The sequence below is a fragment of the Egretta garzetta genome, unplaced genomic scaffold, assembly GCF_000687185.1.
Source record: "Egretta garzetta isolate BGI_Z169 unplaced genomic scaffold, ASM68718v1 scaffold4, whole genome shotgun sequence".
Taxonomy (NCBI): Eukaryota; Metazoa; Chordata; class Aves; order Pelecaniformes; family Ardeidae; genus Egretta; species Egretta garzetta.
This window is the reverse complement of record NW_009259329.1, coordinates 1039834-1061289: the sequence shown is the minus strand read 5'-3', so window position 1 is coordinate 1061289 and position 21456 is coordinate 1039834. Positions and strand designations below refer to the sequence as shown.

Below are 21456 nucleotides of genomic sequence, written 5' to 3'. Positions count from 1 at the left end.
TTTTTCCAATAAGGTGTAACTCTCAGATGTGCTGTATTGATGTGGAAGTTTCAAGACCGTCTAAGAATAAGATGGTTAAAATTGGTGTCTTGATCCAACTCACCTTGGAATAATTTCATCCCAAAATTCACTCTGCAGTTCCAGTTAGATACACTGCTCTTTATACTTGTTTACTACATGTATTGTGTTGCCAAATACTTGTTAAGTTTTTTCCAAGAGATGGCTGTAGTGATGGATGAAGCAATTGGATTTTCTTTTTGCTCTGTATCGTGTCAGGACCTAAGTTTTGTGAGACTCCACCACACTCCAGCTATGACAGTGGCATTTCCCAACACTTCCACTTAACTTTGTGTGATGGCTACTTTGCTTATCCCACCATTCCACTCTCTTCTGGTGTCAAAATCGCCAGGTTGAGAGCAGTACCAGACTAAAAGTTGTGCCTTTTAGTTCCCTGATGAATCATAAAATCATGGCAGTACAGTTTGGAAGGGACTCCAGCCTCCAGTTCAGTTTGGGATAGTTACCAGTATTACATTTGTGGGCTGTTTAGAGCCCTTAAAGGTGCAACTTTCTCTCACGAGGAATCAAGCTGGCTGGCTAAGATGGTTTCACCAGCTGGGTGAGAGTAACCTAAGGGTCAAGCATCTTGAGCCAAAGCCAGATTATTTTAATTGACTGACTTGACCTGCAGTGGGCTTGGTTTGAGAGAATTGTACCCAGTTCATGGGGTTTTGTGGTCTTCCTGTCATGTGTTTCTGATAGGCAACACTTCTGCCTTCAGATATGATTTTATTTGCTGTAATGGAGACCCTGGATATAGGCAGTAGAGGCCACAGACACAGTTGCAGTTTTAGAACATCCCGTCACGTTCCCTTTTGTGGTTTTACTTGGGCTTCCTGCCTGGCTTTGATTGGAAAATACTCTACTTTATTCGTTTTCAAGCTGTGGATTTACTGCTGGGCAGTACCAGGAGTACCTACAGATTTATTTCGGGAGCTTGTTCTTGTGTTATCATTTGCACATTTTGTACAATTTAGGGGCTTAGAAATGTGAAGATATGGCTATATTTACAGCCCTTGTACCATGTGCCTGTAGTTTAAGGAAGTCCAGATGTACTTTGGTTTAAGTTTGCTCATCCCTTGTCGTAATTGCATAAGATGTTAAACTAGGTGAGAACTTCCTTTTAGAGAGTTTGTTAGAAGGTGCAAGCTGGTGGGAAATCTTTAAGGAACACTCTGGGTTCTCCTGAAAAATATTCCTGGTAGAAAATGGGCAGAGGCGAGTGTTTTCTTGTGGTGATATAAATATCCATCCTTCTCCTTTCCCCTGATTCCCTCCACTGGGAAAGAACTCACTGTGCATCTTACTGAGACTGAAGTCTTCAAGATTTGGTTTATGTGTAATTCTTGCTTAATCTTTCATCTCAGAAGCTGTTCTCCTGTCAGAATGCAGGTCACTGTCCCAAATGACAGGCAGCATTCAAGAAACATCTAATTTGAAAATGTAAATTTTGGGGCTGTGAGGACAAGGCCTTTTTTGGTGTAATCCTTCGTCACCATTTTGCCCTTGTGATGCTGTGTCAAAGGTAGCGTTCTGTCTCCGTGGAGCAAACTTCTCAGGCCCAATTCTTCAGTAAACTGAAGTTCTGCTGAAATTCTTTGTATCATTCTTCTGGATAGCCCCAAAACAACTAAAATGTCCTCATGGAAGGAAAGCCAGCTTCTTGAATGGGGTGACAAAAACTGGTTTCCCTAGTCCTAGGCTCAGTCCTGCTTTGCAATAGATTACATCATTGACCTTGGGCAAGTCTGTTGGTCCACCTCTCCTCAAATTAACATTTGCTGTAGTTGTGTGTGGAGGCGTTTTTTGTAGACTCTCATTCAATAACTGCTGGCTTGGAAATGGGTGAGGAATGTGTGCCACATTTTGCAGGATACAACCAGGGTCTGTTACTGCTGTCTTTTTTTCTGTTAGCAAAGACAATTGCACTGTTTTCTGCCTGGTTTGCCATCTCTCCTACTTCATTCCTGGCTGCAATAGCTCTTCAGGTAAGTGAGGTGCTGTGCTTGGGCTTAAACCTCTTTCTCCAGGTGATGAGCAGACTTTCCTTTAGGGCAGGAAGGGGACTTTGCTGTTGTGGTCTTCCAGGGCAGAAGTTTATGTGCCTTTATGATAGGTCATAGCTTTGATGACTTATCCATCCAAATTCCTGGGGTGGTTTTCCTTTGAGTCAAGCTGATTGTTTTCCGCACCAGAATCTGCTGCTTGTGCTTCCTTTAACAGCTTATTTCTAGAACTAGTCCTGGGAGAGTGAGTTTTCTGAGGTTAATATCTTCATTTACAGGACTCCATATGGGATTGGAGATGGACCTTTTCTTTTGCTAGGCCAATGTATGTTTGAAATGTGATCTTTGTGTGCAGAGAATCCCAGGATCTGTAGTTTAAGGAGTTCCTGTTGTCTTAAGCTTGTTGTATGCTTAGAGCTTTCTTTAAGCAACAAAATGTGCCTGCTTGATTTTATGGCTTAATTCTCTCCCTCAACTCCTCCCTCAGTTTTTTGTCCAGTTCTGAAGGGGAAGAGAGGATGACTGCAGTGGACACACTATCGGACAGCTCTGAAGTGGTCGAGATGGAGGATGTGCCTTCCCAATTCCAGGTGCAAAAGCATTCTTGGGATGGGCTGCGTGACATTATTCACAGCAGCAGGAAGTATTCGGGCATGATAGTGAACAAAGCTCCCCATGATTTCCAGTTTGTCCGGAAAACAGAAGAGTCCAGCCCACACTCTCATCGTCTTTATTACCTGGGTAAGCCAGCATGCCAGACGCCTGGTGTGAATATGTTACAGGAGAGCTTCCAGTCTAAACAGGCGAGGAAAAGGATGGGAGGTATCTCCGTTGATGAGGTGGGGGAACTGAGATTAAGTAACGCTGCTCAGAATTTGTGAGCTCGATCTATAGCAAAGCCTGGAACTGAGTAGAGACCTCTCCAGTCCCAGACAAGCGCCTTAAGCCATTCTGCTTAATGATAAGGGAGGTGTTGGCTAGCCAGACCTACCTCGTGCCGGAGGTATGGATGCCGTATCCTCCGCAACCCAGCTCAGTCGAGGTGATGAGGCAAGAGAAGGGATGTTCCTGAAACTCAGGACTGTCGTCTGTCTCTGTAGCTTAGGGGAAATGGAATTTACTTGATTGATCAACCAGACTGACTTTCCAAGGAATTTGCTGTCGGTAATTACTAACAATATTTTGCAAGTTCTAGGTATTAATGGCAGGGGGTGGTGCCTCCCTGCTTTATTAAGTACTGTGTAGGTAGAATGCTTTCGGGGTGGGGGGTGGGGGGGACGGACGATGACAGATTAGGTGGGAATGAACTATTAATGGTATTCACAGGGAAATATTCTTTTCCTTACAGTAGGATTGAAAGACAGCAGAATGCTGTGTTGTACAGGTCCCTCATTACAGTTGGAGCCGCAGTGTAATTAGTGACAGAGCGGTTGGATTGTAGTAACCGGATAATTTTGCGGTTGGTAACATGGGAAGCTTTATAGACTATAAAGAGTTTGTTACGCTTTGGGGCATGAGCTGATCGTTACTGGGCCAGTAAAGAAATTGCCTGATGTGCAACTCCATACAGCAACTGCTTTCCTGAAGTGACCCTGCTTTTTTTTTTTTTTTTTTTTTTTCCCTTTTTGAGCTCTTGAGTGTAGTTACTGTAGGATGTAGGGTGCTGGATTTGAGGGACTGATTTGTTTTGTCATCAGGCAGCTCCTGTGTGATTTGTTACAGTTCCTCATCTGTTCTAATGACACAAGTGCTACCGTAAAGAGCAGTATCCAGTTAGCATATTTTTCTTGTTGACTCTGAACAGTGAGACTTGATTTAAAGCTGAATGTATTTCAAGGCTAAATTGACTTTGATACAGTTTTTGATCTAGATGACTAAAGAACTAAGGGTCTATAAGTGGCTAATTTAAAAAAAAAAAAAAAACAAACTAATGTTGTTCTATTGCGTGAAATGGCAACCAGACCAGCTACCGGCTGGTTGGTGTTCTCATGGGTGTGACTGCTACAGATGCCAGAGCCAGGAATGAAGATGCAGAAATCTTTTTGGTGTTTTCTTCCTTGAGAAAACGTACAGGGTGTAGAGCATCATTTAATCAGTATCCACTGGGTAATACCAGGGTACCTCTTCTCAGACATTCCTAATGAAGGGTAAACACTGATTCTTTCTGTTGCCGTAACGAGCATCTTCTGAGTTGCATGCTGTGTACTGTTAAATACTCAGAACCCATTTCAACAGTTCTTAAGTCCTACTACTGTCCCAACATTAAATAACATTTTCAAGTTTTCATGTGAAGGAGTATAATGTATTCTGGGGAGGACGGCGATATTTTTCTTAAAGTGCCGATTGATTGTAGTCAGCCTGAGGTCATTGTAGAAAGTACCAATATAATAAGGAGAAAGGAAGTCCAGGTCACAGTCGCATGAGTCTCAAATGTGTGTGTATATATAGTAATTTGTTCCTATCTGCAGGTTTTTTGTGTTTGGACATCTTAAATCATTTCTGGGCTGTCCCCATAGAATTTTATGTTGTATCATGGCAGATGCTGCTTATATTAAACACCACATGCTCAGCATTTTGGTGTTTCTGTATCTCTGAAGATTATATGCTTGCATATTGCTTTGCTTCCTGAGCACTTATTAATATTTCAGTTTTAATTTCAAGCAACTGTACTGATGGTTTAACCAGCTCAGAAATCTCTCTGTTCTGCCCAGAACATGTGCGGAGTAGACAATATGAGGGCACATTTCCCTGTGTGGAATTCTGGTCTAGGGAGACCCTACAGTAGAGAGCAAGTTCATGGTCTTCGATTTTGTTGAAACTGCCAAAATCGCGTGTCAGGATATTTTATTTTTCGTGGTTGTTTTGGGAATTGGATGAAGGCCAACAGCTTATTTGACAACCACAGTCACAGGCTTATGTAAAATGACAAGGTCTTTTGACTACATGGTATACTGTTTCATATTTGAATGGGCTCTCTAGAGCTTCCCAGCTTTTTCTTCCAGCTCTTGCAGGCTGGTGCTTGGCCTGGATGAGGTCCCTGTAGCAAATTTCTGGCTGAGAAATGCGGAGAGTAACGTTGAGTCACCCATTCAGGGAGTGGCTTTTTTAGAGTGGATCTAGGGCGTGGGTTGAAAAGCCCACAGAGAGGAAAGTTAGATGTAGAGGTTGGTTAGTGTTAAATCTTGCTTAGGGAAATTTCTAAATAAATATCTAAATTTAAATAATTTAGATATTATTCTGTGATTGAACTGATGGCTGCTTGGGAATGGCAGCTGGAAAAAGCCTCTGGACCACCCCGACCCCTCTGTTACCAAAGACTTTTTTTTTTTTTTTTTTTAATCAATTTGCTCTTGCTCCTCTTTGCCCTGGCTAACTAATCTTAAGTAGGATGATGCTTTTGTCCTCCTAATAGGAATGCCATATGGTAGCCGAGAGAATTCCCTTCTTTACTCAGAGATTCCCAAAAAGGTACGGAAGGAGGCCTTGCTACTCTTGTCATGGAAACAGATGCTGGATCACTTTCAGGTATGCCGGAGTGTGAAGAGCTGGGGTTGAGAGTGTTTGGGAAAACCGGCTGAAGTTGTGAGGCTGCTATATGTATAAGACACAGAGAATGGTATTGGGTAGGAATGTTGTACCGAGAATTGCTTTGCTTCATCGTGCTAGGTAGCCACTTGCACATGCAAGGAAGCTGGCGGTGAGTGCGAAGCAACAGTTGATGTGGCAAGCAAAGGGCTGACCTGGCAAAGAGGACTCTAAACTAGCATGTAGTCTACCTCAGATTATAAGCTATCAGGTCAGCGCACCTTTCTTCTGGGTATCTTGTCTGGGCTCTTGCCATGCTTGTTGATGTGCTCGGTGGAATGCCTGTCTGTCATCTTCCCTGCTTTTAAAGGAAGCTGGGGAAGTTGAATAGAAAACTGCTGCTTCTACCCTACACTCTATTGCGAGTGAACCAGAAAGGGGGGGGAATTTTCCCCTCCATGATTTTAGTATCTTCACATCCTTTGTCACTAACAGCATTGATGAAGAAGACAGTGGAGGGTGTTGGTCTTTCTTCCCTGCTAAAAAGGTTCCTGGTGGAAAAGAATTTAGCTGTCGTGACCCCATTTGGATTGCTATTCCCCTTCGGGGTAATTCAAGATCCCCGGAAGAGCTTTTGTTTGCAGTGTCTGACATGGAAACTGTTTGTGAAGGCTGTAGATAATGTCATTAAGTTAATTGGTTACACCTGATTTGCATAAGCAGAGCAAGTGCAGCTGTCCTGCAGTTCATGCTGAAGTGCCAACTGCAGAAATGACAGATTCGCAATTCTTCTCTCATGTAGAAGGAACTTTGGGGCATGTGGTTGGTTTAGTCCTGCACCACGCCTGTAGCCTAGAGTATGGTGGTTATGGACCTGTATGGTAAGACTGTTGGCTGGTATGTTGTATTTTGGACGTTCACAGACTAGCTGGTGCCAGACTTGAAGCGTTCCCGTTCTGTGAAGGTTTCTCTCCCTGCAGATTCTTTCAGATTTTCCTTTCCTTCAATACTAGGCAACCCCTCATCATGGGATGTATTCTAGAGAAGAGGAGCTCTTGAGGGAACGCAAGCGACTTGGTGTCTTTGGTATAACATCTTACGATTTCCACAGCGAGAGTGGCCTATTCCTCTTCCAGGCCAGCAACAGCCTCTTTCATTGTCGAGATGGAGGCAAGAATGGTTTCATGGTGAGTCTGCTTGTTATTTTTTTAATATCACCTGAAGTGGACTTCATGGTTTTGGTTGGAGATGGCTGTACCTCTGCATCCGTTTGGTTATGGTCACTTCTTTTGTGCTCTGTCGGGGCTGTGTTTACCATCATTTCATGGGCTGTACTGTATCTGTGGTTTAAGCCTTTAAATATGAAGCTGGAAGCTGATTTGGTACAGAGCTGTTTGTGTGTCTGTTGCTGTAGGTGTCTCCAATGAAGCCTCTGGAGATCAAGACTCAGTGCACAGGGCCACGAATGGATCCCAAGATCTGCCCTGCCGACCCTGCCTTCTTTTCGTTCATTAATAACAATGATCTGTGGGTAGCAAACATTGAGACGGGAGAGGAAAAGCGGATGACCTACTGCCATAAAGGTAACTGGTGCTTCTTGCCAGATTCAGAGAGAAATCCCTTCTGACAGATTTGGACTGGAAGGGCTCATGTCTTCATGGGTTATTTTTTTACTAGGACATTCTTCTTTTGGATCAGCTTTTTCCAAGGAGATGTATATGCAGTCTCTTCTTTGTTCCTCTCCAGGCTTATCGAATGTTCTTGATGACCCCAAGTCTGCTGGTGTAGCCACTTTTGTCATTCAGGAGGAGTTTGATCGGTTCACAGGCTATTGGTGGTGTCCCACAGCTTCCACAGAAGGTCAGTGTTCTGCTTATCAAATACTGACACTGTAGCTGCTGCCAACCCCTGCTATTAATGATGTTTTGAGCAGGGTTTTACTTTGGCCTGTGTTTGGTCTGTTTCTGGGGAGGCCACATGAAGGAACAAAACATTGAGGGATTATAATTGTGCTCTGAGGAGTATTTGCAGGTGGTCACCAGGAGCTGTGGCTGTACAGGAGATGTACACTCTGTTGCACCAGAGCGTACTGCCGCAGTGCTCCAGGCAAGTCAGAAACAGCTGGAAAACGCTGTAGCAAACATGCTTACTCTCTGTCCTAGGTTCAGAGGATTTAAAAACACTGCGGATCTTGTATGAGGAAGTGGATGAGTCAGAGGTGGAGATAATTCATGTTCCTTCACCTGCCTTGGAGGAGAGAAAAACAGACTCCTATCGGTACCCCAGGACAGGTAAGTGAAATACCACAGGGCTGCTAATGCAACTCTTGACTCCTGCTGGCAGAAGCAGTGGAATTTGTGCTATAAACTTTGCATGATTAATCTGGGTACTCACTAGGATGTAGAAGCTGGTTGTAAATGTTGAGGCCTAATTAAGTCTCTGAGCCCAAAATCTGCTGCAAGAAAGGAATGGGATTTAAAGTTCAGCTGAAATGAAAGGATTGCTGAGAAAATGGAATATATCTGGTGGCATATCGTGGAATATATTTTGGATCCTGTCTTTCATCTCCCTCCTGAGAACGTGCACAGCCAACTAGGCAAGGCAAAAGCAAACTTTTCCCATACCCAGAATGGCTTGTGAATTATGGTGGTGTTTGCTCACATACATAACTTGGTATTTGTACATTCACACACAGCCATTTTAGTAGGAGTAGGGTCAGTTCTTCTCTAGAAGCTGTATTGTGTAAAACCATGGAGCATTCAAGTCTGTCATCTTGGTATTCTTTCATTTCTTCTCTGCAGGCAGCAAAAACCCCAAGATTACATTAAAACTGGCAGAATTTAAAACAGACAGCAAGGGTAAGGTAAGTGATAACAACTCAGAAAGGGATATTGTACAGGAGGGTTGACTGCTTCTGAAGCTCCCTAGAATTAAGACAAGGTCACTAAGACATCCTAGATAGTGTTAGCCTTTGTTTTCATCCTCTTGTAACGCCTGGCTCTATAATGTGTTTATCCAAGAAACACAAAAACTTTAAAATGCTGAGTAGTATTGTTCTGGTGGAGAGGCAGCTGGGAGAGGGGGCAGGACAAGGGGTAATGGTTTTAAACTAAAAGAGGGTAGGTTTAGACTAGATATAAGGAAGAAATTCTTTACAATGAGGGTGGTGAAACACTGGAACAGGTTGCCCAGAGAGGGGGTGGAGGCCCCATCCCTGGGAACATTCCAGGCCAGGTTGGACGGGGCTGTGAGCAACCTGCTGTGGTTCAAGGTGTCCCTGCTCCGGCAGGAAGGTTGGGCTGGGTGACCTCTAGGAGTCCCTTCCCACCCAAAACATTTGATGATTCTATGATTCTATGAAGCGAGAAGTAGGGTGAGCCTGGTGTGCCACATTGGCAATAGTAGAGCAGGAGGGTTGAAGCCCGACATAATCCTGGGCTTCAGTCCCTGGCTGTATCCTTTTCTGTGGCTGAGTGCCAAAATCATTTTGCTTTGAAGCTTGTTTTTTCCCTTCTCTTCCTGCCATTTGTAGAAAGGCTTGCTTCTCCTGGCCTGACCCTTGCTGATGCCAATAGTTAAACTTCCTGATTCTCCCATTCCACTGAGCTTCCATAGGAGGAGGTGGGGAGGTCTGGTAGCAGTCTGATTTGATATTGGACATTCCTTTCACTGCAGATCGTGTGTGCTCAGGACAAGGAGCTGGTGCAACCATTTGCTGCATTGTTTCCGACTGTGGAGTACATTGCCCGTGCCGGATGGACCCGAGATGGCAAATAGTACATAAGTTTTTCTTCCAAACTAACATTCCTGAGGGCTTCTCTGGCTGAACTATTGCAGGCCCTCAACATGCTTTGTATTGTAGTCATGACCTGGTTTTAAAGCCATGAGTATTTGGCTTCTTGGGTGTTATAACATGCTAAAAGTAGGAATTAATCAAACGTAGACCAGAGCGACAAGCTGCGGGGTTTAAGTCGCAACCACAAAGTTAAATGACACTGATATATTAAGCAGGTAGTCCTAGGGAATTCTTTAAGCAGTTCTATCATCGTTCCTTGGTCCAGTTTGTGATCAATGGCAAATGTATCATGGGAAAGTGGGCAGTTTGTGTGGTGCTGAGTCCTTCGTGCTGTGTGTACAAGGGAAAAGATTGCTCTGACCAGTGTGCTCCCACAGCTCGCTGTTGCTCCAAATGTGATACACAGTATTGTGCTGGCCAGCCTTGCCTGAAGAGTTGCAGAATTCACACCAATCTGATTGGTTTGAAATTTTAAAGCTTTTAATTTTTTCCCCTCGAAAGCTTGCTTGACTGTTTCTGTCCAGATAAGGTGACTTAGCTGTCTTTGAAGACTGCATTCTGTAACTCATCATTAATTTTCTGCTCTGGAAACTAAATTTGTACAGCTTCACAGAAGGTAATCCCATAGGTGATTCTTATGTTCTGCACCAGAGCTTGTCTAAATGTGCTGAATGTATCAGTTCATGAAATCCACACTCACAGAGATGCTAGGGAGAACTGGCTCTTTTGAAAGTCTGTCTTAATGATGAAACTTCCCTTGATGCACTTCCAGGCCTTGGGGTAGCCGCACTATGCAGCGGTGGCTTGCCATCTGTCATGTTGAGAGGCCTGCAGTGCAGCACCACTTCAAATGACTCTCCTTGGAGAGGAACAAGGCTGAGACTGAAGCGACTCCTTCACTTGGCACTTGTCTTAGGTCTGTGCCTTTCCCTGCTAGTGCAGCGTGCGATGAGGAAGCTACAAACGGATCGCTTTAAGAGTGATCACTTCAGCTCGTTAGGAGCTTGCTAGAAAACAAACAGTGCTTCCTGATGGAGGGGCTGTCCAAGGAAGAGTTACGTTCTGGAGACAGGGTTCTGTTAACAGTGCTCCCTTGGAAAGGCACTCTGGCAAATCTGTCAGACATCTTGTCTGAACGATACCCCTGTGAAATACCAGAGATGTCTGGCAATACATGTTTGTTGGCAAAGCTTCCAGGAGATTAGAAAGCAGCAATGATGAGAAAAGCTTTGCATTGAGATGCCTAAAGCCTTTCTGCCAGCGGGGGGGGAAAAAGGGTTGCATGTTCTGAGCATTAGAAAGGGACATCTATTTTGTGGTACTGACATTCACCTCCAACTTCTTTCCCCAGTGCCTGGGCTATGTTCCTAGACAGACCTCAGCAGCGGCTGCAGCTAATCCTTTTGCCTCCAGCGCTCTTTATTCCAGTCCCAGAAAATGAGGAGCAGCGCGCTGAATTTGCCAAAACTGTGCCAGAAAATGTCCAGCCATTTGTGATCTATGAAGAAACCACTGATGTGTGGATAAATGTAAGAGGCTCGGGGCTGGGAGGAGAACACAGGCTGCCCCTTTCCTCCCCCACAGTTAACCATTTCTGTGTTGGCTGTGTGTCCAGCTTAGTCCATGCTCCAGCAGACTGCTTTGCTACTCTAGTGCCAGATTTGGTGTTAATTTACAGGGGGGCTGATAAAGCCATGAGGACTTTCATGCAGTCAGCACTGGAAGAGACAAGGATCCTGCCATCTCCTTGCAGTTGGAGCTGTTCATTTAATTCTTGCTAACATTCTCGGTGAACACAGGCGTTTTGGACAGTGATGCTTTGGGATGTAACGCTACCCTTCTTTTGGGGGTCTCTTATTACAGTTTTTTATTAAATGGATCCTTGAGGCATGAGCAGCCCTAATCCCTGGAATTTGTACTTATTTAGAATGGGTAATGGACATAGGGAACAGGGAATAAACTTCAGTCTCTTTAAGATTAATCATCTTGGTACTGAAGTGACAAAGGGGTCTGGGGTTCACACCATGGCATTCCTAAGGTGTTGGAATAGCAGTCACCTTGTGGGACTCGCATAGCTGAAGTGCCTAGCTCAGAGGCAAGGCTGGTGCTGGTTTTGGTGGTAGCCATGGAAAGCCCAGAGCACATGGTCTTCTACATGGACACAGAGTTTCTTTGTGGTAATAGGAAAGTAGGAATGGCTTTTTCCCCGCTAGCTGCTCATCTGAGGTGTTTCTCCCCTCTCTCCTTGCCTTTGAAAGCCCGGTAGTTTAGCACTGAGTCCCTTGGCTATGTCTCTGCTGTCTCAATGCAAATCACTCATGGATCTTTTGCCTTATGTGACAGGTTCATGATATCTTCTATCCTTTCATCCAACCGGAGGGGGAGGAGGAAGAACTCTGCTTTATCCGAGCCAACGAGTGCAAAACAGGTTTCTGTCACCTGTACAGAGTCACAGCAGTGCTAAAGCAAGGCAGCTATGACTGGGTGCAGCCATACGTGCATAGTGAGGGTAAGAGCCGCACTCTGTCAGCGTTTCAGCTTTGGGAGCTCCCTCTTTGATTTGCTTGTGTTGTCTTTTGGGGAAGGCAGTGATTTATTCTTATGTTATTTCTTCTAGATGATTTCAAATGTCCTATCAAAGAGGAGATTGCCCTGACTGCTGGGGAATGGGAGGTGTTGGCGAGGCATGGATCGAAGGTAGTGGTTATTTTTATTCTGTCTTGCAGTGTTACAGCTCTGCATTCTTTGCCCGCAGGCCTGGCCTATGCCCTCTGTTACGCCTGGGACCAGCTAGAACTACTTAAGCTTCATTTCGTTTCTCTTTTTATTGCTGCCTGTGCTTTCCCCAGAAGTGCTGTAGTCCAGTGCACGTTGAACTGATTGCCTTTTTAATCAGACTTCAGATTGCTCCTTAGGTAAATCCCATGAGTGAGTCAGACCATAAAAAGGACACAAGTCTGAGGTTCAAGAGCAACAAAGAACTGTTTTGTGGGGAAGCTTGCGATTGCTGCTTCTGCTGAAGCATTTTAACCCCAATGAGTACTGGTGAATTGGAAATATGTCCTAGCATGTAGAGTGAACTCTTGGTCTCCAGCTGATCCCTCAGTAGAGCCTTTAGGAAGAAGGCAGCTAGGGAGTATAAAGCAATTTAGCATATGGAGAAACTGTGTCTGTTATTGGTTGCGGAATAGCCAGAAATGAATTTTTATTAATCTTGTAGAATCCTTGTTCCGTTTTTGCTTCAGGAATTAACTCTCAGTCTGATCTTTAATGCTCCCAGGTGATTTCTGTCAAAATAAAGACCTTGTCTGTTCATTTCCAATTAATCTGGATTTTCACTTTTCGCTTTTTAAAAGGCCTACAGCTCTGTGCATTTGGTTTCTGCTGCTTTTCCTCAATCTGCAATTAACCTGCTGTCCCTCCCCATGTGGATTCTCACTGTACATGCTGTTGATTTTGGCCACAGCTCTTCCCTGCATGTGTTATGGCTAAAATTGTGTTAGCAGCAATTACTTTGATGCATTTGTTGCTCCACAGGGCTCTGCCCAGTTTTCCTGGCCAATTGAGTTGGATATTCTTTTTCCCTCTGCTGTCCACCAGTGGTCTTCAAACTGTGGGTTAGCCAGAAATAGCCTTTGAGCTTCAGCATTTGGAAACCGTAAGGTGGAAAACAGTTCCGTTACTGTTGCTGGATCAATGCAGTATTTAAAAGGTGTAATCTCTATTCCTGGCTGGCCAGGTGGTTTTAGAAGCAGCTTTATCTGGCCATTGGTGGTACTCTTAGAGCTGTTAGACTGATCCTTCCACAGATGGGGATTCATTATCATGATTGCTGGAAGAAAGAGGTGTGTACTTTCATAATCCAGACGTACTGCAGGAAGACACCATATTTAAGCACAGAGTCTTCCTAGTTTCACCTTTGGGGAACAGAGCCCCACTTCTTATGCTCCTTAGTAAGCAAATGCTTTGAGTTTCTCCAAAAAGCTGACTGACTGCTTCTTGTTGCGTCATTGGGCTATATGCAGTTCTCTATAAGTACTGCGTATGTGTTTTCTAGCCTATCATATCAACAGGCGTTGTGTACGGTCCCTAATGCCACGAGCAGTCTGTCATGGTCTATTTGTGTTTTAAGCTGACTCTGCCTGGGGCCAGACTGTTTGAACTGGCAAAGGAGCGGTAGCTGTCATCCTTCTGTCGCTGAGCCCTCTCTTCTCCACATAGATCTGGGTCAATGAGGCTACGAAGCTGGTGTATTTCCAAGGCACAAAGGACACCCCGCTGGAGCACCACCTCTACGTAGTCAGCTATGAGTCTCCTGGAGAAATCGTGCGACTCACCACTCCGGGCTTCTCCCACAGCTGTTCAATGAGCCAGGTTTGTTGTTTCTTGGATACAGGACACGCTCGTCTCCTGACTGACAGGGATCCTAACTAGGAATGGTAATGAATCATGACCAGTAATGAGTCCTGAGGGCTTCTTTGCCTTGGATGCTTGAGATGTGGGAGCTCTTGTCTGAGAATTGCTTGGAGGAGATGTGGGAAATGAATGATCTTGTTCCCCTAACTCTTCTCTCTCCCATCTGTAGAACTTTGACATGTTCATCAGCCACTACAGCAGTGTGAGCACTCCGCCTTGCGTGCACGTCTACAAGCTGAGTGGCTCCGATGATGACCCGCTCCACAAGCAGCCCAAGTTTTGGGCTAGCATGATGGAGGCAGCCAGTAAGTCCTGTAGAACGTGTCGATGCTAGGTTATGTCTGTGATACTCTTCCTCCTAGTGGTAGCCAAAGGTGATGGAGAGGGAAGTAACTTCCCTCTAAGGGAAAATGAAGTGTGTTATCTCAGGGGGAGGTATCTTTAATGGGTAGCTCACCCAGGAAATGGTGTGTGGGCTTTTAAGATGTTACTATTCCACGCTTTGAGCAAAAGCAGTGCTCCAGGGTGCGGGGTGTATATGGCTGTGGGTTCAGGGGTTTCTTTATTTGTGATTTGCCTGAAGAAGGGCAAGTATCTGGGATGCAGTGGCTACTTCATTCCAAGACCTTTAAGGAGTTAGATACAGCTCACAGCAGCACACAACACCCTCCTACAAATGTTTTCTCTATTTGACCCGTCCCTGTTCTTAACCTTCCACATCTTGCTGTTGTGGCATAGTATGCCTTGTCTGAGGATATCCAGCTGTTGTTTTCTTGGGTGATCCCTTCACTCTTTACAGGGCCCGTTGCCCTATGCAGGAAGATAGAGGCTGTTTGTTTCCCAGGGAGAGGCTTCTCTGAGAGGCATTGCTAAGGCTTGGTACGGTTTGGTATCGAAAGAGCCCTGACTAGTGTCAAAATGAGCTATTTCAGGTGGGTTAGGAGGCAGAGCCTGCTGCCAGTTACTGCATTGCTAGTGTCTGAACTTCCTTTTGCAGGTTGTCCCCCAGATTACATCCCACCTGAGATCTTCCACTTCCGCACTCAGTCGGATGTCGAGCTCTATGGAATGGTCTACAAACCTCATGATGTCCAACCCGGGAAGAAGCATCCCACAGTGCTCTTTGTGTACGGAGGCCCTCAGGTAATAATCCAGATTGCTGACTGCTGGTGTTGGCCATAGGATTGCTGTCCAGGGCAGAGCTCTGTGTAGCTCAGTCACACACATCAAGACTTGTGTTTTCCTTAGCACTGAGGACTGGATCTCTATTCTGATCTCTGCTTCAAACCTCAGATGATTTTTCCAGCATTTAGTCTGACTTCCATGGGTCGGATAGCTTGGTTAGTGGCTGCTGTCCAGCTCAGGATCCTATGGAGTGGGACGGACAGAGGAAGATATCGGAAGGCAGCTGCTTGGCTCTGAAACTTTTCTTCCCTCCTCCTGCAGGTGCAGCTAGTGAATAACTCCTTCAAAGGAATCAAGTACTTACGGCTAAACACGCTAGCGTCCCTAGGCTATGCTGTGGTAGTGATTGATGGAAGGGGTTCGTGCCAGCGAGGACTCAAATTTGAAGGGGCCCTGAAAAACCAAATGGTAATGTACTACTTCTGTTGATGAATCACTGCTTATTTGCTCTAAGGCTGCCTGGTTCCTGTGTGAGTGTTGCCCTTCTCTTTTCTGTCTCAAATTTCTAGATGTAGAAAGCCACTAACTTGAGCTTCTGTGTTGCCTTTTAGGGTCAGGTGGAGATAGAGGACCAGGTGGAAGGTTTACATTATGTAGCAGAAAAATACGGGTTCATCGACTTGAGTCGGGTAGCCATACATGGCTGGTCCTACGGGGGTTTTCTCTCCCTCATGGGTCTTATCTGTAAACCCAATGTCTTCAAGGTAAGTCTGGACATGGGGCTGTCATCTCAGGACACTTGGCTCTCTCAGCTTCTGTAATTCACAGCATCTGGAGTTCGCTTTTTTGCTTCATGTTTCTGGTGAAAATGTCCCTCAGCCCTGCCTGTAGCTCCTGGCTACTGTCCTGCATTCTGCTTGCAGATCGTACTGAGGCTTGATGAGGATGGGGTCCCTGGGATGGGGTCGTTCCCCAGTGACTGCCAATGGAGGACTTAGCCTAGCATCCACTGAGATAATTGATGCGCTATTCCTAATCACCTTCCCGAGTCCCTAGCACAGTTTCTGGATCATTCCACAAGTCCTCTTTGAAAAGGGGAAGCCTTTAATGCTGATATGCAGGAATTTGTGACCATAAGAGGAATATCAGGAGGAGGAATCTGGGTTTTATGTGGGTTTGCTGTAGAAGAATCCTGGTCTGAGTGACAGAACACTCCAGAGCCTATTTTTCCTGCCTCTTCAGGAAAACAGGGAACGCTTGAACTCTTTAGCACATGATAATTGAGGCTGTCTCCTGCCATCTATTTGTTTGACAGATTGCTATAGCAGGTGCTCCTGTCACAGTTTGGATGGCATATGACACCGGGTATACTGAGCGGTACATGGATATCCCAGAAAACAACCAGCAAGGTTATGAGGCTGGCTCTGTGGCATTACACGTAGAAAAGCTTCCCAACGAGTGAGTACCGTGGGGTTTGAGTGATCTGCTAAGAACCTGCTCCTGGGTCCTGCGTGGTGCTACTGGTTGCTATTCTGCTGAATCCCAAAAGAATGGATGGATCCTGATCCCATTTCATTTTAACTCGTGTGGTGGGTCTCTGCCTTCTGCAGCAAGCAGGGGCGTGGTGCCCCCAGCCCCCTTTGCCAGGGAGGGTTTGAGGACCATGGCCATGGCCTTACACTATTCTGACTGCCTGCCCATCGCTCCATTTTGGCTTGCCAACTGGCAGCTCTTTGCTCAGACTCACTGCGGAGGTTTTTATGTGGTTTCTCATCCTGTCTCTTATCCCACTTCCAGGCCAAATCGTTTGCTGATCCTCCATGGCTTTTTGGATGAAAATGTGCACTTTTTCCACACCAACTTCCTGGTATCACAGCTAATCCGGGCTGGAAAACCTTACCAGCTGCAGGTAGGAGGAACAAGAGTGAAGTGCGAAGGTCCCTTAAATCTAGAAAGAGGAAGAGTTTTCTGCTGTGTGTCTTGGGGCAGGAGAAGGTGGAGGCAGATGCAACAAGATGTGGGAGCAGTGTAGATGACTGTAAACGCCTAGTTTGACTCCAGGAGGTGGCCGGGAGGTGGCACTGTGGCTGTTTTCATTGCTGGCAGATGTGGCCTGTATCTAAAAGCATTTGCAAACAGGGCTCCTGCCCTCAGGCCTGGAACTTTCCTTCTCGGCTGAACTGTTGCTGTATCACTTGGCTGGTGACAGCAGAGGTGGCCGACTCGCCGAGCGGAGTGCCAGCGCAATGAGGGAGGGGGGCTGGTGTTCTAGACCTTCCCTGGCGCCTCTTTGTCCCGATGGAGACTGGGTTGAGGGGAAAAGGGGCTGATGTGAGGGGGGCTTGTCCATGCTGAATGAGCTGCTCCTGGCTAACTGCCCCATCTCTCTGCTTCTGCGCAGATCTACCCCAACGAGAGACACAGTATTCGGTGCCCTGAGTCAGGAGAGCACTATGAAATCACGCTGCTGCACTTTCTACAAGAATACCTCTGAGAGCACAAGCCTCTGCAAACTGGACACTGACAGCTCACCTTCCCCCTCCCGTGCCCTGCCACTCGACGGCCATCTAACCCAGAGCACAAGTGGCTGAGTGCCCACGTCCGGGCTGGGTGTCCCCCCCTGAGCAAGGGGGGGGGACGTGGAGGGCACCTTCCCTTTGGACAGTGCCACCTTCTTTCACTTTCCAAGCTGGAGGTCTGCCCCTGCTCAGCTGCTCGTCCTGTTCCTCTCCTCCGGCCTGGCTGTTAATGCTTTTTTTGCTGCTACTCCCTCTATCCTGGGGATCAATGGACAGTGGTCTGTCTCCCGAAGCTGAGGTTTGTGTCCATCTCTCTCTCCCCCATCCTTTTTCCCCTTCCACTGCGCCTCTGTGGTTCCCATACTCTTACCTGCAAGAACTCAGTGCCTGTGTTGGAAATGGAAGAGCCGAATCAGCAAGCTGCCTTAAGCCAGGAGTGGGAGGGAAGAGAGAAATACCTTTTGTTAAACCCCAGGGGAGCTGATCGCTGCTGCTGTGTCCTGGCCCTGCTGCGACAATGTGGAGCCCTGGGATGTGAAGAGAGCTCTACAGAAGCATGCAACACTAGTCTTTTCTATTTTTTCAGTTTAGTTTTGCAGAGCAGATGGAGGAAGTGGCTGGGGTCGGTAACGGCCTCCTCTGGTACCTTTCTCTAATGGCCGCTCACAAGCAGAGTTGTGCCAACAGGTAGCGTGGCAGCTGAAGCAGCTGGCTACAACCAGAGATCATCTCTCCAGAGATCACAGCAGCATTTGGGTTTTTGCAACGCAAGATGGATGATATTTATGCAAATCCTCCTTCCCTCCGTTCTCTGTGCTGCCTCCTGATCCCACCTTCTCCTTCCCCGACACCCTGAGCTTTCAGATGTGCACTGAAATTGGCTGTGCTTCAGTTCTCTGCGGGTCAGTGACTGTTCCCCTTGCCCGTCTACTCAGCAAATGCTCTCTTCTGGTTTCTATTTACCTGGTCAACAGGAACTGCAGTTCTGGGGAGGGGGGATTGAGCAATCGCACCTCAGGGGAGCACATACCCCCCTCAAGCCAAGGGTTCTGCCAGGGGCAAAAAGGAAAAAAAACAAAACCTCACCCAAATGAACCACGTTGACTTGCCCTGGAGTATTTTAAGTGCGTATTATGAAAAGAAAATATTTTTATGGATTCTTATTCTTTTATAATTATGAGTGTAAGATGTAGCGACTCATTAAAATATTGGAAAGAGACGTGCTGGCTGGCGTTTGTGCCCGGTTTTGGAGCGCAGGAGAGGGCTGGGGAGGAAATGGCAGCTGGCTCACGATAGCCAAAGCCGTGTCTGTGGCAAAAGCAAAGCGCTCTGTTCGGTTTCTGTGCCGAGCAGTGGAGAGAATATTAAATCCCTGATGTTCCTCGGGGGAAGCATGATCCAAGCGATTGAAGATGCAGGGTGGAGGGTTGGGAATCCTGGACCATGTTCTTGGCTCCACCGTTAAGGCGCTGCATGACCTTGAGCTATCTGCGCTTGCCAATACCAGCCCTGGTGCTGGAGGTGGGTACCTCGCCCAGCGCCCCGAATCCCTCCGATGACTTAGGGGGATGCAGCTGCTCCCATCCAAGCACTTGCAGCTCTGATCCCACGCTAGGACACAGGGAGCTGCTTTTTGCAGGTGCTGGGCCTGCCTATGCTTGCCCTCTCACAAAACCTGGCCTTGCTGTTCTCCTTTCTATACAAAAGCCAGGCATTAATTAAGCTGCTGTAACCTGGCTGGCAACTCAGCACCACGCAGCCGCTTGCTCACCGCCCCCACCCCTCCCTCAGTGGGATGGGGGAGAGAATCGGGAAGAAAATAAAAGGTTAGAGCCGAGGGCTGAGATAAAGACAGTTTAATAAGAGAAAATAATAATAATAGTAATAATGAGAATGATAACAGAATACACAGAATGTACAAAACGAATGATGCACAACGCAATTGCTCACCACCCGCCGACCAATGCCCAGCCCGTCCCGAGCTGCGATCACTCCCTGAGCCGTGATCAGTCCCCGAGCAGCGATCAGTCTCCCCACAACCGACCGACCGACTGACCCCCCCAAGCATGACGTTCTATGGGCTGGAACAGCTCTTTGGTCAGTTGGGGTCAGCTCTCCTGGCTGTGCCCCCTCCCAGCTTGTTATGCCCCTGGCCGAGCAGGAGAAGCTCAAGAAGTCCTTGAGTAGTCTGAGCACTGCTTGGCAACAACTAAAACCATCAGTGTGTTATCAACATTCTTCTGGTACTAAATCCAAACCACAGCCCTATGCTAGCTACTAGCAAGAAAATTAACTCTATCCCAGCCGAAACCAGGACACTTTTAAATGCAAAGCGTCTTGCAGCTGGAGCATTTTGTTCTCTGAATACGGTTGTGAGCGTATTTGTTGCCCCCTTCTCAGCCCTGTGCCCAAATAATTATCCCCGCTATCGCAGTTGTGGTTTAGCTTCTGTCACCCCGTTGAGTAACCCCTGCTGCAGCTTTTGAGGTCGGGTGGGGGGCGGAAGGGGACGTAATGGAGGAAGTTGCACCTCTCTGAAGTTTCCTTGAGAGAAATCTGCAGACAGAAAAGTTGCTCCCCTTTCTCCCTGCCTTCGTTAGAGCCGGGTGGGTGCCAGTGGAGGGTAAGAAGCTTTATTTTGCAGGTTTTGTTTCTTTTCGGTCTTAAACTGCTTTTTCCTGTCCCAAAAGAGCAAGTGTTTCCTAAAATGTCTTGCAGCGCGCTCTTAAATGCTCTCGTCTAGAAGAGTTTACAAATCTGTCAGCTCCTTTGATCCTCCAAGCTTGCTTTTGAAGCTGCAGGATTATTTGACGCCGCAAAAAGGGGGCCGGTTTTCTTCTTTTAAGGACCAAGAATCCTGAGAGGCATTAACTGGGAAATCACCTACCGCAACCCTGAGCTGTTCAATATGTAACAGGCTCTGCCGGGGATTGAAATACAAATGATGGGGGAGGCCCCCACCCAGCTGCCCCACGGGAAAGGTAATGGGAGTAAGAACCATGGTGCAGCTGGGTTCATGGTATCGCTTTCAGATGGAGGATTTGCAGCTGTAGCGTGAAGTTGAGTTCATTTCCTGAGCGAGGGGTAACGGCCGGAGGAAGCAGCAGGCGCTGTAACGGGTGCTGGGGAAACCGGGCAAAAATGACTCTTCCTCAAGAACTGGGACGAAGCACGAGGGTGGCTTGGGAGGCATTTCTCCCAAGGCAACCCAACATGTGGGGCTTTATTTTTAGGAGGAGGATGTGGAGGGAGAACAGATGTTCTTGATTACTTATTTTTAAAACAAAAACACCGCTCGAGCTGCAAAATTAGCTCAGAAAAGCCACCGCTCGCCCTGAAGGATGCTCGAATGGAAAACTTTCCAACATCTCCATTCCCAAAGCGTGGGGCATAAAGGTGCAATGGCGGCGCTCGCTCTTGGAAAGCCACGTCAGTGGAAACTCTTCGGTGATTAGGGGCATCTCGGGCATTTGATCCATCCTCTGCCGAGGCCCTGCAGAGCAGCACCCCCAGAATAACTGGAGTTGCTCAGAAATAGCAGGGTCCATCAAAGGATGCGCGGGGATGTGAGGAAGACAAATGGCTGCGGCGGAGGGGGGGCCGGTGGCGAGGGGGGCCGGGCAGGGCCTGGGGGAGGGCTGTGTGTGGATGCTGGCAAGAAGAAAGGGTGTAAATTGATATTGGAAAATCCTCGCAGAGGGATTTTGGTGAAGCGTGTACGCACAGGCATCCTGCCTTCGTGCTGGGACAGATGCGAGGTCTCAGTCATCAGCGCGGAGCCGTGGCTCCTCCACTTCTCCACCTCTGCAGAAAAACCTCTTATCTCCAGTTCCAGCTCAGGGGCTGGTGCAGATTTCCGCTGGCTTTCAAGCAAAACCAGCTTTGTCCTGGCCCAGCGGCTGCGGCTCTTGCTCCGCTGGGCTCTTTGCTTTGCCTCAAGTCCCAGAGCTGCTCTGGGTTGGAGCTCGGAGGCTGCGTTGTCTCCAGCCAAGAGGGAAACCCTGCTCTG

At 47.0% G+C, this 21456-nt stretch overlaps 2 protein-coding genes across 6 annotated transcripts in view; both read left to right on the top strand.

Moving 5' to 3' along the window:
- DPP9 (dipeptidyl peptidase 9) overlaps positions 1–18522 on the top strand; it is a 19072-nt gene extending 550 nt beyond the window's left edge. For 2 of the 5 annotated variants that reach the window (XM_009636690.2, XM_035892251.1), the window contains exons 2-20: positions 2554–2807; positions 5479–5591; positions 6605–6778; positions 7006–7174; positions 7338–7451; positions 7754–7882; positions 8393–8454; positions 9267–9367; positions 10739–10916; positions 11731–11896; positions 12005–12084; positions 13609–13761; positions 13973–14108; positions 14801–14946; positions 15250–15396; positions 15540–15692; positions 16244–16386; positions 16726–16837; positions 17330–18522. In XM_009636690.2, coding sequence (XP_009634985.1) covers positions 2554–2807; positions 5479–5591; positions 6605–6778; positions 7006–7174; positions 7338–7451; positions 7754–7882; positions 8393–8454; positions 9267–9367; positions 10739–10916; positions 11731–11896; positions 12005–12084; positions 13609–13761; positions 13973–14108; positions 14801–14946; positions 15250–15396; positions 15540–15692; positions 16244–16386; positions 16726–16837; positions 17330–17422 — 2623 coding nt within the window. In that variant the 3' untranslated portion in view covers positions 17423–18522. Of the gene's footprint in view, positions 1–1974; positions 2049–2553; positions 2808–5478; positions 5592–6604; positions 6779–7005; positions 7175–7337; positions 7452–7753; positions 7883–8392; positions 8455–9266; positions 9368–10738; positions 10917–11730; positions 11897–12004; positions 12085–13608; positions 13762–13972; positions 14109–14800; positions 14947–15249; positions 15397–15539; positions 15693–16243; positions 16387–16725; positions 16838–17329 lie in introns of all 5 variants that reach the window. The other 3 variants (XM_035892252.1, XM_035892250.1, XM_035892253.1) reach the window with 3 other exon arrangements.
- A 1474-nt stretch (positions 18523–19996) lies between these two features.
- LOC104124387 (cathepsin L1-like) overlaps positions 19997–21456 on the top strand; it is an 8388-nt gene continuing 6928 nt past the window's right edge. Inside the window, exon 1 of the mRNA XM_009636726.2 lies at positions 19997–20070. The gene's annotated coding sequence lies outside the window, so the exon portion shown is untranslated. The remainder of the gene's footprint in view (positions 20071–21456) is intronic.